We start from the raw sequence: 21,850 nt of genomic DNA, 5'->3' as shown, positions 1-21,850 counted from the left end.
CCTTGGAACGCTAAGGAGCACGCGCTGATCGTCGTCGCATACTGGGGCAGCGTCAGTATTTGATTCCTGCGCATCCAAACGCTTCACTAACGTGGCAATCTGTCCAGTGCTACACCGCATATGGTCTTGGTCCCCTGTCGGCCATGGAGCTGTACTACGGCAGGAAGATCAATGCTGGCTGGGGCATTGTCTTCCTGATTACCACCCAGATGATTGGCTATGGCCTTGTGGGCTTCTATCGCGACATCCTGGTTCGCCCTCCCAAAATGTACTATCCGGGTGTGCTCCCCAATGTGGCCTTGTTCAATGCTATGCACAAGAATCCGGCCGCCACCAAGAGGGCGCTCAAGTTCTTCGCTATCGTTGCATGTGCAGCCTTCGTCTGGGAGTGGTTTCCTCAACTGATCTTCCCTCTGCTGGCTTCGGTGCCACTGGTGTGTTACTTTGGGCATGGCCACTGGAAACCATTCGTCCTGGGATCCGGGACTTATGGATTTGTAAGTCGACCCATGGTTGTCCTGGACGGGCTTTCTACTGATCGTTGTTAGGGGCTCCTTAACTTCTCCTTTGATTGGAACTACGTCGCTTTCTGGTCGCCGCTGTACACTCCTTTATGGTCGACCGCTCACCAGGTTGCTGGCGCCGTCTTCACCTGCTGGCTGCTCTATCCCATCCTGTACTTCACCAACGCGATGGACGCGTTGAACTTTGCTCCAATGTCTACTGCTACCTGGGATTCCAGTGGACAGGACTACAACATTTCTAGGATTATGACCCCTGAGTTCACTCTCAACAAGACAGCGATGGATGCGTACTCCCTTCCCCGGTGGTCGCCGTCATATGCCATGTACTTTTTCTGGGGCTTTGCCGGGACTGCGGCAGCCATAGTCTACGCCATTCTTTGGTACGGCAAAGACACGTACACGAACCTGTTGGATTCGCTTCGCAACCGGAACAAGGATTACGATGACCCCTATCTCAAAGTGATGTCGCACGATCCTCGCGTCCCACACTGGTGGTACCTTGCTCTGCTGGCGATTTGTGCTGCTTTCTCCTTTGCTGAAATATATAAAGGCGAGATGCAGCTGTCCTGGTGGTAAGGATCCTGTCCGTGATGTCGTTAACAGTGTCCTCTGACCAGCGTCGTAGGGGCTTCATCGTAACGAGCTTGATTTCCTTTATTTTTACCTGGCCCAACGGCATCCTCTGGGGAATTGCCAACATCCAGGTTGGCATGACTTTTCTCTCCGAAATCATCAGCGGTGCCCTGTTTCCCGGCCAGCCGTCGGCCGTCCTCACGGCCCTCGTGTATGGCAGGCAGCTCCTCGAGCAGAATCTCAATCTCATTTCGGATTACAAATTCGGATTCTACATGAAGATCCCCGAACGTGAGATGTTCTGGGGACAGGTCTGGGGGACGTTCGTTGGGCCTTTTGTCAACTTTGGGATGATGCGTGAGTAGAATTATCCAACGACATTCGCAGAAAACTAACTTCGCAACAGGATTCATCCTGAACACTGAGGGCCCCAAGTTGACTGGCAAGGTGCCGTCCACGACGTGGAATGCGCTGCAGACGAGGAACTACTACTCCACCTCTGTCGTCTGGGGCATCCTGGGTCCGAAAGTTCTTTTTAGCCGTGACTCTCCGTACTATTGGATTCCTTATGGATTCCTGATTGGTGCGGCGGTCATGTTTCTTGTCTGGCTTGTGCATCGGTGGAAGCCTAACTGGAAGCTTGAGACTCGGTTCAATCCGGTGGTGTTCTTCAACGGCATAGTCAATTTTCCGGTGTATACAACCACGAATCTGATGACTTCGGCGTTGGTGGCTTTCACTTTGTAAGTGACCAAGCAGCTGTGAGAGAAGAGATGGCTGACCATGATTCAGCATGGGCTATGTCTATCGCTATCATCCGGTGTGGTTTCGGAAATACAACTACTTGTTAGGGGTGGGCCTTGACTGTGGCACTCAGCTGATGCAGACGGTAAGTAATCACCTACGTGATATACAGTACCATGCTAACTTGCTCAGGTCTTGGTCTTTTGCATCAATCGTAAGATACCTCCTGTAGAAACTATATACTAGTGTTATGGATCTTGCTAACATGACCTCTAGTGCCTGGTGTGAGTTTTCCTAGTTGGTGGGGGAACTCGGCCACTCCGGATCGATGCTTTCCGCCAGCCGATCTGCCGCCGAATGCTTTGAATTCGTAGAAGAACAGATGTAATTCTTCGGTCTAGGTGGGCAAGGTTGACGGTTTGACTACACTGTATCTAGTCTAGACAGTTCAATGAGGTGAATCTCACGTAAATTTCCTGATATGCCAGAGATTGGAAACCAGAACTCGACAGATTCGGGCTAGGCTTTGTCATAAGTGGTCCTCAGAGACTTTCTTTCTCATCAGATCATTATTTGAATTTGATATTGTTGATGATGGTTTCTGTCTGTTAACCTGGAGCCATCGTACGTGATTGTTTCGATGTATTCCCTAAACCATAAGGTCTTACTAGTAGAGCCTTGTATCTAGGGATTTATTAGTCAAATTACCTAGCTGGGTAGGTAGATTAGGAAATTACCGAATCAGGAAGTAATCTCTCAACAGGCAAACCTTAGAAAATAGTTAATTCCATTGACCAGAAAGTCTCCCCTCTATACTCCGTAGGCCTATAGATAGAACCTGCTTATTGCCACTAGATAGAGGACCAGATCGAGTATTTGCCCTACCTAATTGAGGCCAAGGCCCGATTGGCAGGAATGTTCGACTGGGAATTAATTAATATTATATTGGTGAGAGGGATGCAATGCAATGCAACGCAGGATCAACAAGCTCTCTTGGCTTTTCCCCCACGCCAACAGGCTGGGAGCTGGATTGCACATGACTATAAATACTACGTATACCGGGATGAAGCAGCCCATGGCCAACAGAATAAATACCCTTGTTGTGCCAAGCAAGCTGTGAGCTAGTCTTGTAGGCTGTTCAGTTTAGACTTGTTGTACTAATATAAATGCAGGCCAAGGGATTCCTGCTTGCAGCTGCATATGGCGCAGCTCGAGTCTCGCTCAACGCCGCTGTCTGTGCCGCATAAGTCAAGGCCACCTGCAACCATATCCCGGCTAATAATTACTGCTTTCCCCCGCTAAGTTCATTCATTGTCTGATTGATACTGATGCATTAAGTGCATGCTGTGGATTATTCTACTGAGGAAGGATATACGGCAGCTGTAGCTGAATCTTAAACTCTCGTTTCAGAAACACCCCATCATGACCACTGCAACTGCCACGCCACTCTTCGCCGCGTACGTACCCACGCACACATGTACATGTACATGTACTGTACGGTCTCTGAGGGACCTAGCTAACCAACTTACAGACTGCAGCTTCAACGGCGCAATCACCACGCGCCTGATCGCGCACCCCCATCGCGCCCTCGCCTTCGCCTTCGAAGTCACCTTCGTCGCGCACCTGTGGCCCGCCGCGTTGGCAGGCAAAAAGCCGCCGCTGCACTTCCACCCGCACCAGGAGGAGTACATTGAGGTGCTGGAGGGTCAGCTGTGCGTTGAAGTTGAGGGCCATGAGCATGTCCTGTCCGCAGCCGACGGCGAGTTCTGTGTTCGTCCGTGGTCGTCGCATTGTCTGTATCCGCCGGTTCAGTTTTTTGTTGGCGGAGACTCGACCATCCGCTTTCTGCTTGCTGGGCAGGAGACGAGTCGGCTGTTTCGGCTCGATACTATCTTCTTTGAGAACTGGTACGGGTATCAGGATGAGGTTGTCTTGCGGGGAAGAAGAAGCTTGGATTTGATTCAGGTTATGTGTGTACGTCCCCATCACCCTGGAGAAGTGAGGGCCATGCTGAAAAAAGGTGCCTTTGTTGTAGATGTTCGACGCCGGAGGCTCGTACCTGTCGTTCCCCTCGTGGGTGCCGTTTGGCAAGAGCCTGTCCCAAGCCCTGGGCATCGTGCTCGGGAGATGGATCGGTGGATTGCTGGGTTATCAGCCGTATTATCGAAAGTGGACGGCGGACTGGGAGCTGGCGTGCCAGAAGATGGAGACGACGGTTTTTCAGAGACGGTTTGTGGGGAGGAAGGGGGATTGAATTTTTATGTTATAGTATAGTATATGAAATTAGGGTTTTATTATGGTTCAATAAACGAATCCTCTCTATCATGCATCAATAGCCAGGGCTGTATTCTCCCTCGTGATCCTCGCCCACTCCAGCGTCTTCGTCCACAGCCGCTGCTGCGTCTCCTCGTCCAGGCTCTCCGGCGAACTGGTGTCCCTCTCGAGAAGGGTAAAGTACCCCCTCTCACCCGGATGCGCCGCATTCGTCGCCAGGTCGATCACATCGACCCCGGCCTCGGCGGCGGTGCGCATCGTCGGGTCTGCCACCAGCCGGAGAAGCGGCTGCAGCGGCTTGATGACGAACTTGGACAGTAAGGTCAGCAGTGGCGGCGTGTTGACTCGTAGCGCGCGCGAGTCGGACAGGTTGCCTGGGTTGATGGCTATGGCGGTGATGTTGTAAAGGTTAGGATCCTGTAAATGCTCAGTCAGTTTGTATTCCTAGGAAATAGACGCTATATATAGATATACTCTTTCTAAGTACCGATTCAACGCACACATCCACATCACAACCGCCAGCTTCGAGACCGCATATCGCTGAAAGCCCCTTCCGAGGACGTTATCCGAGGTCTGGTCCGGAGGCGGCTTCATCGGCAGCTCCAGATCCTCTGGGATGGATGGGGGGTATTTCTCGAGACTGTTCTTGCCAGGCCAGTGCGCGTCGCTGCTGAAGAGCACCACGCGGGCGTTGCCCTCTGAGCAGAAACTGCCCAGCAAGCGCAGGACAAGCGCCGCGTGCGCGATGTGGTTCACCTGGAAGGCCTTCTCGTAGCCGTCGGGCGTGCGCTCGACCTCACTACCAGCAAGATTCCAGTAGTAGGCGTTGCAGACGATGCTGGCGAGAGGTGGAAGCTTGCCGTCCTTGACCTTTGCATCTGCAAAAGCGTGCACGGCCGAGAGATCAGCGAGATCGAGCTGGCGGATTGACGTTTCCCCCCTGGAGTATCTGGCGATGGCTTCGAGCAGCTTGTTCGTGTTTGGCGTCTGTCGAGGCCGTGTTGCGGACGGTCAGCACGGCGGTGTACTCTGGGTATGTGGAAAGAAGGTGCTGGATGGCGGGGATAGCGAGGGAGCTGTTGGCTCCGGTTATGAGGATTGTGCCTGGCATGGTTGACAGAGGGATGAGGGAGATGAGGGTAGTATACAGAAGGAGAGAGAGAAGCAAGCTGGTCAAGATACAGCACAGCACACACAGCCTTGCTGGACTGTTAACAATGACAACACAGACAACACTTGGATGGGGACAAGCTGGGTATGTATCCTTGCCTGCAATGCATGCATGAATGCAGGAATTACGACTGTGCTGTGCTGTGCTGTGCTGTGCCACAGACAAACAAAGAAAGAAGCCTGGGAATGGAAATACAGTCAGTCATTAATTAACCAAGCATGAAAAATACAAGATCCGAAGAGAAGAGGATTGATTGATTTATCAGCATTGTCGAACTTGATTCGAGAATAGCTTAGGGTATTATTTCTTATAAGAAAGGTTTGATTTTAATTTTTTATATTAGGGCTTTTTAGGTAAATACAGTTTCCTATTTTAAAAATATTAGAATAACAAGTTTACTTACTTTCTGTAGAGTTTATTGAATTATTATTATTCAAGGCAAGTTTGTATAAAATTCCTTACCAAAGATCTAATAATAGTTAATATTATGAAGGTAGTACAACTGGAATAACGGAATAAGTTAGATAGAAGGGTCTGGAGGATGGTCTGTTGAATACAGCTGGTTTACGTCAGGCGTCCTCCATCCGGATCCTAGTCTTTTAATAATCATTCCATATAGACTATTTGTAAAGATGAGCGTTCAAATAAATTAATCTCCCTGCCATGACATTCGCAAACCACAGGTACGCCTGCACTAGTTCTCCCTGAATACGAGGGAAATAGATTGAACCCTCTACTGTTGACTCAACATCTTTCTATCAATTTAGAAGCCTGGGTTAGGCCCCCTGGCCAGAGGCCTTGATTAAGGCTACAGGGATAACGACTAGCTAGCACACGGCCTGGACAAGGCTTCGGCAATTCCTATGCTTGTAGAGCCTCGCTGTTGACAGGGCAGATTGATTATGGGGGCCAAATGTATAATGTAGGTATATGCAAGTTAATTGCAGTCTTGGATGGCGCATGCTAGGCCTGGCATGCACCTTCGTGTGTTATTGCAATTGCAACCTCAGAGTGATCTAAGAGCAGGCCTTACTGGCATGGCCAAGCTAAGAGCAGCTGAAGACGAACAGAAGGCGCGATGGCACGACAGACGGAGAAATCATGATATAAATCAATCCAAGCAGAGGAAGAGGAAGAGGAGGGCAGTTGATACTCTTACATGCAACGAACTAGATGGCTTTCCGAATCTCCCTGCAGATCCTCTGCGGGGTCCTGTCTCTTCTGCCGACGCAGGGCCTCGCAGCTGCGCAGAACCAGACTGCTTCTGCAGCTGCATCGTGCCGGCAGCTCCAGGCTGTGCTTGGCAATGTCACTTTTGTGCCTTCGCAGAGCGAGTACCTTGCTCTGAGTGAGGAGAATTGATGTGTCGCCTGTATCTACCTACCTATCTACTTAACTGTCAATATATCCATATATAAACGTAGATTGCATAGCTAACATCCCAGATCGGCAACCGCCTGGGCAAAGCCCACCTGCATCGTCCAGCCCGCCAACACGTCCGAACTCAGCACGTCGTGCGCATCTTGACCGCCAGCCATGTGCCCTATGCCATCCGCTCCGGAGGCCATATGCCCTCGCCGCTGGCGGCCAATATCAACAACGGCGTCTTGATCGACATGGCCGGGTTCAATGAGGTCGTGTATGATGCCGCACGCAATATCGCTACCGTCGGCGCGGGCCTGAAGTGGGGAGATGTGTACGGGCAGCTGGACAAGTTCAATGTCACTGTTGTCGGGGGGAGGGTGTTGGATGTCGGCGTGGGAGGTCTTATCCTTGGGAGTGAGTATCTCCAGCTAGATGAGTGTGTAAATTTTTGACTTGCTAATTTGCAGGTGGTCTGTGGTATCTTTCCGATCTGTATGGTCTTGCGTGCGACAATGTGGTTAATTTCGAGGTATATCCATTTTATCAGTCTGTATACAAGACCTGCTGACTCGATAGGTCGTCCTTGCTAATGGATCGGCTGTCAACGCCAATGTGACGTCCAACGCGGATCTTTTCTGGGCCCTGAAGGGAGGAAGCAACAATTTTGGTAAGAAGCCATCCTCCAGGCCAACGAATTGCTCTTACACTTACGATAGCTATTGTCATCGCGTTCACTCTCTCCACCTACCCCATCCACAACGTCTGGGGCGGCGTCAAACAGTACTCGCTCGACCAGCTGCCTGCCCTGATGGCCGCCATGACCGAGTACCAGTCGGTGCCGAACAAGGATCCCTATGCCAACCTGATGCTGCAGGCCTTCACGACGAACGCCAGCGTCGGCGCCGTGCTGAACATGGTCTATCTCAAGCCGGAGGCCTCGCCGCCAGCCTTTGAGCCCTTCTACAGCATCTCCACGACCGCAGACACCACCAAGCTGCAGACGCTGACCGAGATGCTGAGCTGGCAGATGGTGCCGCCCATCCCGCGCTGGGACTGGTTCGCCACGAGTTTCACGCCCAACGCCTCGCTGTACCAGGAGATCGCGACGATCGTGACCTCGGCGCCGGAACTGGCCACGCTCAAGGCGCTGACCTCGGGGACCATGGCGCTGGGTCTGCAGCCCATCTCGTCCAGTCTAGTCCTCGCGGGGAACGACCGCGGCGACGGCAACGCGCTGGACCTGCAGAGCGTCAATCAGACGTGGTTCGTGCTAGACACGGGCTGGCAGTTCGCCAGCGACGACGCCACAGCGTACAACGCGACGCGCGCCATCAAGGACCGCATCGAGCGGGCGTCGCGGGCGGCGGGCGACTATGTGCCGTACATCTTCATGAACGATGCCAGCTGGGATCAGGATGTACTGGGGCATTATGGGGCAGAGAATGTGCGGCGGTTGAGGGAGGTCCAGCGAGTGTATGATCCGGATTTGGTGTTTCAGGAGTTGGTGTCTGGGGGGTTTAAGTTGAACCGCTAGAAGAGAATCGAATGATAGATATATACATGTATTTGAATGAGATATATGTGAATGACTTGATTAAATAATTCGACCAATCGATTTTATATACAATGAATCATCTCATCCAACTCCCGTGGTCAATTAACCCTAACCATCAAAACCGTCTCCTCATTATGCGCCGTCCATTCGACCAAACACATCCATGCACACACAAAAATAAATGAAAAATATCATTCCATCAACTTCATCCGCACCTCTTAATTATCGTCCAGCTCAAAATACTCACTCCTCAGCGCAACATCCTCCCCGTTCAACCACCGCAGATTGAGCGCGCGCCTCGACTGCTTTAAATTTGAATTACTATTATTACTCCCCTGCTTCGCTGACGACGTCGACCCCGACAGCAACGACAATGACATCTGCCTCGCCGTCGTGACGAAAAAGTGTCTGATGGCCGGCAGCGAGGTCCCGATCAGCGCGACGGCGGGCTCGACCTGCGCCGGGATCCAGAAGGTCGTGCCGTACTTGTCGAATTGTGGGGGGATGAGGCTGCTCATTTCGTAGTAGAGCCCTGTAATCACTTCAGTTGGGGATGGAACTAAAAAAAAAAAGGACGATTGGGTCGGTGGGTGGTGGTTTACATCTCGGGTCGATGTCCGTGTAGCGCTGCATTTGTGAGACGAAGATGCCGAGTTTGTATGCGGCGGCGATGCTTGCGCTGAGGATAGGCATAAAAAAATTAAATTAAGTTTCAAAAAAAAAATCCAGTTTCAAGTACGTGAAAATATATTGCCGGTCAACTCACGCAGCACCCAACATGAACATCACAGCCACACCTATACGCTTCCTCATCGGCAACTGCAGCCTGAAAATAGAATACAGCGCATAACCAGCAGGATGGCATCAAAAGCCATGCTGGTGCTGTACAGCGCCACCTGCGTGTAGTAGTAGTACCAGTCGTTGAAGTACTGCTGGCGCTGCAGCGAGTGCCATGCCAGGTACAGTGGCCGGCAGATGAAAGCCGGCAGGATCGAGTAGACGACCAGGGTAGACGGCCTGCAGGGCGAGTATGATCCACACGGCGAGTTTCATGCGCGGCTGCGTCGTGCCGAACGTGCGGCGGTAGAACAGGAGGATCGAGGTTCGGATTGAGGCTGTCATGGCTGGGTAGAGCCAGGCGGAGCCGATGATGCCCTACGCATTCAGCTTGCTCTCTCTGTATGTTCACATGTGTATACCTTAAACCAGACAGAATACTCCCCCAGTGTAATCTCCCACAGCGGCTTGCCGACTCCAGCATGCAGATTGACGTACCCAGCCATCGCGGTCCAGCCGATGTAGAACAACTAATCGTGTCAACGAGTCGACGATGGACCTTGGGAAAAGAGAAAAGCTTAATTGTTCACCACTCCAGGGATAATGGCATAGTCATCCGGCCCAAACGCGCGGGCGTACAGCCGCTGTCCAAGACGCAGCAGGACAAACAGGCTGGCGACGACGCCCAGGACGATACATGCTATTGTGACGGAATACACCTTGTGCGTATTGTCGATTTGTGTGGGGGGCGGGATCAAGGGTGGTGACGATGAGGAGGACATTTCGCTGCGAATGATGGAGGATAACTGCGAGACGGCTCTTTTTTTTTGCAATGCAATAATGCATCCGGAGAAGAAGCAGTAAGAAAGCTTAGGTAAGGTAAGGTGGGGTATGATGGCATCTCTGTCTTCGTCTTCGTTCTTTCTTACATCAGCCAGAGAAATGCTACATTACTGCAGGATTGAAGGATTCGCTATTACCCTCCCTGTCAAGTTGACAGAGGGTGGGGGGTGGTGGGCGCTCATGAATTGCCTAATTGGGCATCCCTCCGTCCTGCCTCTTTCAGCCGTGCATACAGCCATACAGCCATGCATGGTGTAAGCGTACTGGAATACTGTAATCAGATGCATTAGCGGGAATCTACAATCCCTGTCTTGTTGTTGACAATGACACCCTGGTCAGCGGCTGATAGGAATCTTTGCTAGGGATCTATAGCTAGGTATATCCTGGCTTGAATAGGGCAGGGCGTATCGCTGGAACTAATTAGTTACTGGAAAACAGACACACTGATATGAATTCAAATTATCTGCTTGGTCTTAGGTCCAATAGGTATGTATGTACGTACATCTATAGTCTGTAAGTAGGGGGAATGATGCTCTTCTCGGCGTCAGTTGACGCCGCTTTCTGTGTCCTCTGTCCTGTCCTCACTTCAAGCTAGAAAAAGGCTTTCAAGCTAAAAAGAAAACAAGAAGCCATATGCCCAAAAGAAAAATTGCCTCTTCTGCCTAAATATGTAGCAAACTGGGTAACCTCAGCACAAACTGGCTCGTGCAAAGCTTCTGGCATATAACCATCATATTATGGGAATATCCGAGGTTAAATGTCAAAGGACTTAAACAGATTACTTCCTTATAGCTTCTTTTCTTCTTTCTTTTACTATTTAACAACATGTGATCGCCAACTGTTAGTATTTTATCACTGAATACGTACAAACATTTTATTGCAGACTATAATAAGCCTTTTTTTTAATATCTCGCTGGCTATAGCTAAGAGGGAGGAATCCATCGATTGATAGTGATCCCGGTTCAAGAATGGGCCTTCTTTGATCAAGCGAACTCAGCTATAGGTACTGGAATATTATGTCGTCCGAGCAAAAACACTACTAGTATCTACGATGCTATCTATGAAGTATCAGAATAGGAAAGAGACGATGAAAGATTATGTCATGGTATGACGACGTACCATTGGTCCCCTTCCCAAGTCACATGGGGAGTCCATGGTCCAGCACGTGTATGGATCTCCGGAGGATCCTTCCTTCGTTCCTCGTCAAGCATCTCGCTCAGGAAAAGCCCAGACCTCCATTATCCATCTCAGCTGCTGTCTGTACTCTCAGCCGCACTCTCGACGGTCGTCGCCGGTTTCTCTATAAGCTAGTTGTCAACAACGGGGCTCCTTTCTAGTGGATACATCTCGAGGCACTTACTAGGAGGGGTTGACAGTCTGTTATTGTCGTCCTTGCCTTTGCTCTGGCTCTTATTCTTCCGAGTTTCGTCATCCTCATTCTCATGTGTCTTGCCATTATTACCATCATCAAGGGTGATGCTGACCGTCGGCTGCTTCTCTCTGTTTACGGCTTCTACGTCGTCAACCTTCCCGTTGGCAGCATCAAAGGTACCAGTTTGTTTTGAGACCTCACCGCTGGCGGAAACTCCCTTGATCTTGGTCTCAGGTGCAGTGCCCTCGCCAGGCTCCTCCACCGAGTGAGATTTGGCGACTAAAGACATCGATCGTTGCAATGCGAGACATCGTGAGGGATCTGGTTCTGGACGTATGATCTTGATCTCCTCGTCGCTCGGTTTCCTCCTCACGCGACTTTCTCTGGGATTCCGGCCGGAATCTTGGTCGTCCTTCGGGCTTTCCCTGTCCAGTACGCCCATGTCACAAAGTGTATCTAGGCTGCGATCCACCAGAGCATGTATTATCTGCTCTGGAAGACCTCGAGCCGGGACCTTCCCCGTGAACCGCGAGTTCTTCACATCCACTGAGTCCGGTCCTAAGGACTGGTGAATGGCTCTTTTCACCATGATCTCACACCAATCGATCAGAGGGGATCCAGGACTTTCGCAAACACCCAAGTCTCCCGCCTTTATCTCTGCTAATTCACGAAGCAAACCTTGACGCGATACATCTTCCCTTGCGAGCAGAAATTTAGAGAGGCAGGTCTGCTGGTAGCCAAGCTTATTCCCCTGGACAGATTGTTGCAAGGACGACAATTGGGAGAATAAATCGCTCGGTTCTGGAGAGTGATAGATCAGCTCTCCTAAACAAACGGCGTCGGTCTCGTAGCCCCCCCAGTTCCCGTGCTGCCTGGAGCCCAGTCTCGAGGAATCCAGTGGAGAGAGTGGGCGTCTTTGAAACTGGCCATCCTGGATTCTCAGACTTTAGCGGGACGTAAATGGGAACCGGACTTCTCCACACAGTCAGTCCTGGAAACTTGCTCAGATGTTGCTTGAGGTCGGACTCGGAGGTAACCTTCCTAGCCAGCTCCTCTTCGGCAAGCACCCACCGGATGTACGGGCGTGATTTGACCAGCTCGGGGCTGTTCTCTTTGAGGCACGTCGCCAGGATTCCGCCTGGTGCTCGATTCGGATCTCGTGTCCGAAATCGATTTGAACTTCTATGAAGACTGGTGGTATATCTATCGGCTTCTCCTGTCGGAGGGACGAATCTGGGAGATGCGAGACATTCTCGTTGCTGCCGTGGAAGCGGAGGGCCCATATGATGTGTGGGACTGGCTGTTCGGCGTCGATATCGATTCGGATGGTGCCCTTGTCAAGTTCCTGGACGACTGGGCAGTCCAGAACTACGATGAATCCACATACCTTGCTGTTCTCGACACTTTGGTCAGCGTGAGCACTGCCTTGACTTCAGATTGGGTCTCACCCCCGACCCAACAGCACATTGCTGCAGCAAAGCGGTTCTTACAGCATGCAAGCACGATAGAATCCTCAGCGCGTACCGGATTGTTTGCACCTACGACGGTTCATTAATAAATAACACGGGCGTGGGGAGCTGCTGCAACTTACCCTCGCTGAATCCAAGTGGTCGTTTGATTGCATCTGCGCTCTCAGCACACGAATGGCGTCTTTACAATCAAGAACCTTCTGGTGCGCTTCTACCATGGCACCGTGCGAATAAATGCCAGCAAGCGCTTTGATAAGCTCGAAATTGGCCCGATAGAAGAGGTATTTATCATCTTGCGCATAGGATACGGGACGTGGTTCATCTTCTGTCAATGTCAGCCCCTGGATACGCTCAGAAGCGCCTTGCTCGAATAGCATATCTGCGTATTCCACGGTCATCGGCGGAAAATCGCGAAAGCTCCGAAGGTTGGCTTGGAAGTACTCTTCGGCGGCTTTGAAATGTCCGAGCCTCTTCAGCCGCGAAAATTCCTCGAGCAGACTCTCGACGTCGTCCACGATGTCCATGTCCAAGTGGACCGTGATGTCATTGATCGTCGACGGCGTCCAGATGGTTTGGGCTTCCCCGGTCAGTTCCTGTGGCCGGACTGGCGACATATGCCTGCTTCTTTTGTCTTTCTTTTCCCTGCCCTTCTCCATCTGTTTACGCACGGCGTTGACTTCGATGTCATCCCCATCGGCGTCCTTTTTTGTGGCGCTGATGGCTCTCTCCGAGTCAGCACCAGCATGCCTCAGACGACGAACAATTCTCTGGACTGCCGAATCGTTTTTTGTTTCATCCCAAGGAAACGTGTCAGGATCTTGTCGACGCACGTCTTGCCCCTCAACCTCAGAAACGTAGACGGACACAGGCGGCATGGCGGTATGTTCCTGATAACCGGAGATCGTCACAGCGCGACAAAACCACACGGCCAAAGGACCCAGACTCACAGCATACCAGTCGCAGAAAACTGGGAACCCGATCAAGAAGATTGCGGGCGTTATTCTTGGAGGTTGATATCCGTTGATATTGATTTAAATATTCTCTGCACAGCTAACACGAATACCTATCAGGGGGCTACTTCCATTTCTCGGCACAGTATGGTCTTGCTGCAGATAATGTCCAGAATTTCGAAGTATGAATGACACATTCAACCAGTAGATTTCTTGCTGACTTGTGCAGATCGTGTTGGCAAACGGAACTATTACGGATGCAAATGCACAGCAGAACTCAGATCTGTTCTGGGCCTTGAAGGGTGGAGGACCCAATTTCGGTAATGATGTCCAACAGATTTGCTATCGAAGTCATCAGTCCTGACAATTCTGTCAAGGAATCGTAACCCGTTTCGACCTCTCCACGATCCCCATGCACAACATCTGGTATCAACTAGGCACCTATACACAACCGACCAAGTCCCCGCTATTCTAGACGCCTTTGCCACATGGCAGCAGAACGGCGCTTCAGAGGACATCAAGTCGACAGTCGCGCTCATCATCGGCCTAGAGAGAACCACCGTCGCTGATGCCTGATATACGCGGAACCAGCGGACCAGCAGCCCTCATCTCCGCGACGATGGCTGTGGTGGGCCCGACGAACGGCACCGTGTTGAGTCTGACGCAGACCCTGGGCAGCGCGTTGTCGAATCCTGGTGGTGGTCCAGCCAGGCACGATTACCGCGGTGCGAGTTCCAGGATTGACGCACAGCTGTATGTACAAGGATGTCTACTCCTTCTGGCGAGAACAGGCTGTTGCAGTGCACAACACTACAGGCGCGAACCAGACGTTCACCATCCAGCCGATCCCAGTCAACGTGGTCGATCAAGGGATCCCGGAGGGGGGGGGGGGGGGGGGGAATGCCACGAGTCAGAAGTGGCAGCAGCTGTCTGAGCAGCGGGGGACTGAGTGTGCCGTTCGTCTTCATGAACGATGCGTCCAGAGACCAGGACCCGCTTGCGACGTATGGATCGGACAACCTGGCTAGGTTGAAGGCTGTGGCGGCGAAGTATGACCCATCGTGGGTTTTTCAGATGTTGCAGAATGGTGGGTTTTTGCTGGGGAGGGCGTAGGTAGTAAAAAATATTGTTGTTCGTGGTCTGTGTAGTAAACGAAGAAAAATAATGAGTTGAACCTGATAGGATCCTGCGCATGTCTATCCTCCGTCTATTCGGATATAGAACATGAATGAACTGAGAAGATAGAAAGATTCGATGATAGCGTATATACTGTACTGTACGAAACTGTCGTCCGACTTAATTGTAAGAAATATGTATATGTAGGATAGATTTCATTATTCGTAGACACTATCAACAGTCACTTTATTAGGCTACTGACCATCTATCCATTATCACATGACATGTTCGTGCTTCTGCTTCTGCAGTCAACATCTCATCCAGCTTAAGCCTCATTTCGTTACTCCACAACTTTGCTTATGATGAAACCTCCTTCTCCTTCTCTCCCGCTATCGCCGACGACTGCTGTACCTCCTCCAGCTTCGGGTAATCCTCCTCATAGGTCATGTACTCGTCGTCATTCAGATGCTTGTAGCGGAACCAGAAGATGACCGTCTGCACTGCGAGCGCGATCGCCGGAGCCGCCCAGATCCAAATGAGCCACGGGTCCTGCGTAACAGGAACCAGGATCTCGCCCAACGCACTGGAAAGTGCAGTCATGAACAGGAAGATGGCCATCACAAGGCCCTTCATGCTCTTTGGCGAACGAGCATATGCCAGCTCGTAGGCGGTGACGTTGCAGAAGCATTCCGAGATGGCGCCCAGCGAGAAATTCGGAATCTGCCACCAGACGGACAAGGGCGAAACACCGTCGCAGGTGGAAGCATAATAGCCGCAGGGGAAGTCTTGTAAACACGCCATTGCACGATCGCGCCAATCACACCCGATATCGTCGCCAGGATAAAGCCGAATGTGATCCGGCTGATTCGGCCAAACTTGATCTTGTACCGATTGAGCAGAGGGTAAACCACATAGCTCAGAATCGGGACCGTCACGATGATGGTCAGCGGATTGAAATTGCTCAGCAGATCATTCGGCGCTCCCTTCGTCGTCATAGCGGCAGCCTGGTTGGTTGCCGCTGAGCCAATACCGCCGTCATTCAGGTTCCAGATAGGGAAGTATAAAAAGATGGAACTCGCAGCGACCGTTCGACGGACATCGTCCACGAGCTTGTCATCCCAATCGACGTTGATATGGTTCCATCCCTCGGCGGCCAGCACGCTGGGCTTGGCAGCATCCCAGAAGTTCTTTTTCCAGAACCGGAAGTGGTTTCGTCGGAGAGCAACGGAAATAATTTTGACCGCTTGGGTGAGCTCGGATCCAGTCGGAGGGGTCTTGTACGTCCGCTTGTACACCGCGAACAGGAGGATGGGGAGAAGGAAGTAGATGATACCGGCAAGAAGGAATGCCAGCCAGTAGCCAACATAACGCTCTGAATAGGCGGTTGCGACGGCGTAGAAAGCGCCGACGTTCACCATGGCATAGAAGATAAGCATCGTTCTGGTCGCGGTGGCCTCGGGATCGACAATGACTTTCTCACCCGACTTCAGCACCTTGGTGTACTCCTTCTGATGGCGATTTTGATCCAGGACCGTGGGGGCAATGTTTGGTTTGAAGATCCCGGCCCCGAGGGCGAGAACCAGCAGGCTAATTATAAACGGGGGCGCAGAATGCGAAGGGCCGGCCTGGAGCACAGAGGGCAGGGCCCCGAAGATCATGATGATGTGGGCAATCCCACAGATCAAGACCCCGATCACGATGGCTTTGTATCTTCCAGTCTTCACGTCTGCCAGCCAACCACCGAAAATTGGGACAACGTAGGCTAGGAACTGAAACAGAAGAACAAGCCCCTGACTTGCCTGCAGCCCCATGCCCAAAGCGCCCGCGGTCTCTTCTGAACCTCTTGGTGGAGAACCAGCTCCATTGCCACCTATGCTTATTTGTTAGCAAGCTTCCAACCTCTAGGCAAGAGAAAGACCGACCTTTGGGCAGGGGAAACTCGATGAAGTTTGAGAAAACCGTCTGGGCACCATAGTATGAGGCACGTTCCGCAAACTCGACGAGACAGAGAGCATAGGATACTAGTGGAAGGTTCTCTGGGACCCTGATAAAAATTGCCATTAATATCTGGTCAATCATATCTGCTCAATCAAAGAGGTGATATTTCCTACCTCCGGAGAGTCTTCTTTTCTTCCTCCGTCGGGGCTGGGTAGTCACCGTCGTCGGACAAGCTGTAGCTTCCGTGCTCCTCATCTTTCAAGTCAGCAGCAACGACTTGGCCACGAGGCTCGGTCGCTTCCTCCGGGACGGTCGCGGCAATTACGTCGCCGGTGGCATGTTCCTCCGCATTGCCAGCTGTGTGCAGCAAGTGAGTAACGGAAACCCAGAGAGGAGCGATGAAACATACACATCGTGGCTAGTTTTCACAGGAATGACTGCTAGTGAGCAGAGTAGACACTCGAGCCGACATCAGGAGGATAGTTGCTCGGATGGGCAGAGCCGCCGTTTTTATCTCTGTGTCTTCGCAGCATTGTCGTGTAGGTAGCATCGTAGCGCACTGACTGGCAGGACTGTGGTGATCCGCCATCTCATCCTGTCAATAGTCCGTGATGGTCAAGGCAGAGCGTGGCCAATGATAAGGAATATGCGCCAAGAGAGCCCGGACGCAGCGCTGATTGCTCACTGGCTGCTGAGAGTCGAAGCATTGTCTTAGATGAGCCCGGGCCAACGCTATTCTTGCTTAGCGGGGCCTTAGCACGACATGGCAAATCCACGGGCCTGATGTCGTGTGCCTGCCATCGTGGGGGATAATGTTCATGTCGGTCACTTCACTGGTTGGTTGACAGGCGCTAGATGGATGTCGACGACGCTAGGAAAATGCAACGTCAAGACGCCCAAAACTTGATGGGCCACTGATCCGGCATACATGGGTTAATCGCATCTGATATACTGGAGGGATTCTGTCTCAACGGAGGAAATTGGTTCCTCTAACAGCTGATCGTACTCCTGTAGCGCTGCTCGACCGACCAACGATAGCCAGAAGCCTTTGTCGCTGGAAAGGAGCGGGCGATAATCGCTATAGACGAGCTAGCCCATCACCACCCGCCGCTCAGACTCCAAGCTGGGCCGTCACGCGGTCAAGCTGTTGATTAAGTTACCGCGTCTGCGATTGAAATAATAATTTTTATTGTCGGAAATATTCTAGACTCGTCCAACAGTCGCGAAAGGGAGCCCAGGCAAGACAGCGTGGGGAAGATGGTTTCCCGCCGTCGATCACGACATCGGCTTCAGTGCCAAAAACACACCAACATCCCGCCGTGGTGGCGCATGGCACTATCGCCTAGCAACATGAATTGGAAGACAGTTATAGCCCGTTTGAGAAGGTGAAAAAGTCGAGAAGCCGATGCAAGCCGCTTGGAGATATCAGGCACTTACTCCGTATGCTGGTTCCCGAGATAGCGATAAGATATGGAATCAAGGATGCAATGGCATGTCGCTAGCCAGTCACTGCAGGTGGTCAGCAACAGATCAGGCCATTCAAACATTGTCCCCAATAGTATTCCGTAGTAGTAATCAAGTAGTAATCATACCAGACGCAGAGAGTAAGATGGGGATGGATGTCAGCGTGGTGAGGCTGGGATCGCGATGGCGTGATGGCGCCATATTCGCGCGATCGCTGGAGCGGGGATTCCACCTGCCGGGATAGGAAAGGCTGCTGGCTCGCAATAATCCTTCGAAGGCGCGATTGCAGGATCCAGACCTCTGGAGTCGGAAGATGAAATGAACTGCTTCTGAGGGACAAAATGCTCCGAGGGAACGTCGAAGTTCACTCGTGCGCTTCCCTTCTAGGCCTAGTCCGCAGAGCCCTTCGTGGGAGACTTTCACAACTTTTTCAACCACGAACGCGTTCAGCTCTTCGACTCGATTTGAAAGTGAAAACTTGGAGGAAGGTAAGAAACATCATCCACAAAGGCAACACAGAAAGCAGTCGCGTCTATCTTACAATCGTCGCTTCGAACGATCGGTTATCCGTGAACCGGCCACTCCCTGTCACTACCTGCGCTGCTCAGCCTCAGGCGTCTCACTGGCTTCCGTCGGAGGAACAGCATGAAGAAGTCCGTGGATAACGAGAAGGGCCAGTCTGTTCGACAGTTTTCTCTGCGAAAATATACAATGGCGGCAGTGCAGTGAGAATAACGGCTCTACTACGTGGTGAGATGAGATTGTTCAATGCCATGAACTGAACAACAACGGGAATCTAATATCTGTCTGACTGTACCTAGGTAGTTGTCTTCCCTGTCGAGTAACAGGAACGGATTGGACAGAGCAGTAGTGCGGGGCATTCGCCTGGGTGACGCTTCAGCTCTCGATTCTCCGACAAGCAAGATCCAACACCCGCAACTCCAACTCCAGCATCAACGTCCAAACATCCAGCATGGCTGCATCAACTGTGCGTGAAGGCACCGTCGCCTTCACCTTCCCGACCTTGCCCTCTGCCGCCCAGACGTGGTATCGCGTCTACGGCCAGCTGGACCCGAGCAATCCCTCCGTCGTGCCGCTGGTCGTGCTCCATGGCGGACCGGGCGTCCCTCACAACTACATGGTGCCTCTGGCCGATCTGGCCACCAGATTCGGCATCCCCGTCATCCTGTACGATCAGATCGGGAACGGGCTCTCGACGCACTACCCCGAGAAGAAGGGCGACGAGGCATTCTGGACGATCGACATGTTCGTCGCCGAGTTGGAGAACCTGCTGCAGCATCTGGGCATTTCGGGCCGATTCGACCTGCTGGGACACTCTTGGGGCGGCATGTTGGCTGCCGAATTCGTCATCCGCCGGCAACCGGCCGGTCTCCGCCGTCTCGTCGTGTCCGACTCGCCGGCCGACCTGGGACACTGGATCGAGGCCGTGAATAAACTGCGGGAGACGCTGCCGGCTGATGTCCAGGAAGTGTTGAAGAAGTGCGAGGAGGAGGGGCGGACCGACTCGGAGGAGTACGAGCAGGCGACAATGGCCTTTCTGACTCGCTTCGTGTGTCGTCTGGATCCGTGGCCGCAGGAGCTGCTGGCCAGCCTGGAGTGGACGACGAAGAAGGATCCGACGGTGTATTTGACCATGTACGCTGCGGAATGAAAGTAGAACTGGGTGAAACAAACTACTGACGGCGCAACAGGCTTGGCCCATCCGAATTTTACATTGTCGGCTCGTTGAAGAACTGGAGCATCCTCGACTCGCTGCACAAGATCAAGACGCCGACTCTGCTGATCAACGGGCGGTACGACGAGGCGCAGGACAGCGTCGTGGAGCCATTCTTCCGGGCTCTTGACCAGGCGACATGGGTCAGTTTTGTGGAGAGCGCGCACATGCCAATGTGGGAGGAGCGCGAGCGGTATATTGAGGTGGTGGGGCGATTCTTGAAGGAGTAGTGATGATATAGCGATAGATATGGACAGGATATCCTCACAGTGACTGTTTGTTAGCTGAAAGCAGGAGAAATATAATTTTTTTCCCCTAAGCTTTTCCACCACTACATTATTAAGAAGAGGAAAGACCATCAATGAAGAGGATATTTCCCGTACAACCAACGAGTGTAACCGTCTAACATCTCTATATCTAGCAAAGCTAATATACAGTACTAGGCTGCTCCTATAATATCTACTAGAAAGATTTCAAATTAGTCTATATTCTTCTTTTCTTCGCTATTCTAATTTTTTTATTCTTCTGCTATCTCTCTTAATTCTTAGTTAATAAGAATGACTTTGCTGTTTCCCTTAGGGTAAGTTTCTTTCTCTTCATTGAGTTTAACTAGTAATTACTCTTGGTATTACTTAAGGTACAATCTCAGCTTTATATATAAAATATAACCTAATAGATTATTAAGAAGGAATATTAAGAAGATAATAATAATATTAATTAGGTGCTATATCTACTCTTTTATTTCTTTTTCCCAGGGACAACGCAGCTGGTTTAGCAGGATGATAGTGATTATTTGCAAGAAGATTATTCGTCGTGCTATCTTGTCACATTATTCTCCTGTGATGCTCCAGTTTGTCTTTCAGAGTGGTCGCACCTGCTCGCAGCAGTGTTACGAGGTTGTTGAGCTTCTCTTTGAGCCGGGCAGTTTTGGACACAGGCAGCTTCCTGGGATTATGGCAACAACTAGGCACTGATGGGTAACATTCTTTGTTCAAGCAGTCACATCTGGTACTATTAGGCCATATAACACAAGAGAGTCACAATAACTGACCTCTCACAACACCTGCTCCATTTCATATTACATACCGATATTTTGACTGAGAGCAATTGACACACACTGCTTTGGATCCCAAGCATCTCCCCTTTGCCTCGCCCCAGAGCGCTGCAAGAGGAATGCATTGCAGCGCAATGATCAGAACCTGGGCGATGAAGACGGCCGTGACAAAAGCATACGAAATTCGAAGATACAGTTTGAATCGCGGCATCTGATTCAAGCGGGCATAGAAGGCCAGGCCGGACAACCGGCACAGCCAGAGACAGAACATATACACCAACTGAGCTGCAACGAGCCACTTGTACAGCTTGACCATCTCCGCCGGTTCGAGAGCGTAAATGTGTCGACCAGCCCCGTACCGTAACACCTGAAAGGAGAGGGCCATAACTGCAAAGCTCAGCAACTGCGGATCATCTATCAGTCAAATGCGCGTCAGCTTGCATTGAGACTAATTGGTAGCTCTACCATGGCCGCAGCAATAAGGCCATCATCCCAGCCAAAGCTTCGAATCAATCGCCAACGCACGTGGATGCGAAGAACGACGACTGCCGACAATGCAGTTACTACGGACATGCCAACGATGGCAGCAGAGCGTCGATCTTGTGCGAGAAATGCTGGGGTCAGCTCTGGAGAAGTTCCTGCCGACACCATGGCGAGAGCTAGATGGTCCAATGCAAGCAAAGGAATCTATTGTATTGAAAATATAGAACCGCACCGCTCTGATTCTTCGAGAGGACAGGCATAAGCCGTGATTCAGCTGATTTGATTGAAGAGAAACAATCACCATTATAAGTGATAAACTATGAAGGATACAACCCCAATTCATGTCTTGATCCTTGGCCTGCAGAAAGTGTACAAGGGCATTATTATTCAGTCCCGATTTGACAGGTGACCACCTTTCAACTAAGTTTTGAATAAAACTCCCC

General features: G+C 51.3%; 7 protein-coding genes across 7 annotated transcripts; 4 read left to right on the top strand and 3 right to left on the bottom strand.

The window, feature by feature from the left end:
* T310_7843 (uncharacterized protein) lies at positions 1 to 2,312 on the top strand (the record flags this gene model as incomplete). Its single annotated transcript, XM_013469375.1, has 9 exons — positions 1 to 51; positions 108 to 497; positions 549 to 1,018; positions 1,075 to 1,454; positions 1,504 to 1,840; positions 1,890 to 1,986; positions 2,034 to 2,055; positions 2,118 to 2,125; positions 2,280 to 2,312. Coding segments are annotated over 9 exons (1,788 nt in total), but the record flags the coding sequence as incomplete, so codon positions are not given.
* A 951-nt stretch (positions 2,313 to 3,263) lies between these two features.
* T310_7842 (uncharacterized protein) lies at positions 3,264 to 4,115 on the top strand (the record flags this gene model as incomplete). Its single annotated transcript, XM_013469374.1, has 2 exons — positions 3,264 to 3,298; positions 3,380 to 4,115. The coding sequence occupies 2 exons, from the start codon at positions 3,264 to 3,266 to the stop codon at positions 4,113 to 4,115; spliced, it is 771 nt and encodes a 256-aa protein (XP_013324828.1).
* Positions 4,116 to 4,163: 48 nt separating this feature from the next.
* T310_7841 (Short-chain dehydrogenase) lies at positions 4,164 to 5,399 on the bottom strand (the record flags this gene model as incomplete). Its single annotated transcript, XM_013469373.1, has 3 exons — positions 4,164 to 4,532; positions 4,590 to 4,993; positions 5,312 to 5,399. 3 exons carry the CDS (start codon positions 5,397 to 5,399, stop codon positions 4,164 to 4,166), a joined length of 861 nt encoding a protein of 286 aa, XP_013324827.1.
* Positions 5,400 to 6,902: 1,503 nt separating this feature from the next.
* T310_7840 (FAD-binding oxidoreductase) lies at positions 6,903 to 8,185 on the top strand (the record flags this gene model as incomplete). The annotated part of the gene is made up of 4 exons (XM_013469372.1): positions 6,903 to 7,065; positions 7,119 to 7,180; positions 7,228 to 7,318; positions 7,368 to 8,185. The coding sequence occupies 4 exons, from the start codon at positions 6,903 to 6,905 to the stop codon at positions 8,183 to 8,185; spliced, it is 1,134 nt and encodes a 377-aa protein (XP_013324826.1).
* A 2,948-nt stretch (positions 8,186 to 11,133) lies between these two features.
* Positions 11,134 to 13,542, bottom strand: T310_7839 (uncharacterized protein; the record flags this gene model as incomplete). Its single annotated transcript, XM_013469371.1, has 5 exons — positions 11,134 to 11,999; positions 12,270 to 12,543; positions 12,586 to 12,619; positions 12,723 to 12,736; positions 12,790 to 13,542. The coding sequence occupies 5 exons, from the start codon at positions 13,540 to 13,542 to the stop codon at positions 11,134 to 11,136; spliced, it is 1,941 nt and encodes a 646-aa protein (XP_013324825.1).
* A 1,548-nt stretch (positions 13,543 to 15,090) lies between these two features.
* On the bottom strand, positions 15,091 to 17,084 carry T310_7838 (Oligopeptide transporter; the record flags this gene model as incomplete). Its single annotated transcript, XM_013469370.1, has 5 exons — positions 15,091 to 15,518; positions 15,557 to 16,603; positions 16,656 to 16,777; positions 16,845 to 17,028; positions 17,081 to 17,084. The coding sequence occupies 5 exons, from the start codon at positions 17,082 to 17,084 to the stop codon at positions 15,091 to 15,093; spliced, it is 1,785 nt and encodes a 594-aa protein (XP_013324824.1).
* Positions 17,085 to 19,108: 2,024 nt separating this feature from the next.
* On the top strand, positions 19,109 to 20,844 carry T310_7837 (PIP protein; the record flags this gene model as incomplete). Its single annotated transcript, XM_013469369.1, has 4 exons — positions 19,109 to 19,791; positions 19,848 to 20,076; positions 20,419 to 20,450; positions 20,592 to 20,844. The coding sequence occupies 4 exons, from the start codon at positions 19,109 to 19,111 to the stop codon at positions 20,842 to 20,844; spliced, it is 1,197 nt and encodes a 398-aa protein (XP_013324823.1).
* Positions 20,845 to 21,850: the final 1,006 nt, after the last annotated feature.

This window comes from Rasamsonia emersonii (assembly GCF_000968595.1).
Source record: "Rasamsonia emersonii CBS 393.64 chromosome Unknown ctg1118621760596, whole genome shotgun sequence".
Lineage (NCBI taxonomy): Eukaryota > Fungi > Ascomycota > Eurotiomycetes > Eurotiales > Trichocomaceae > Rasamsonia > Rasamsonia emersonii.
This window is presented reverse-complemented; position numbering and strand designations above follow the sequence as displayed.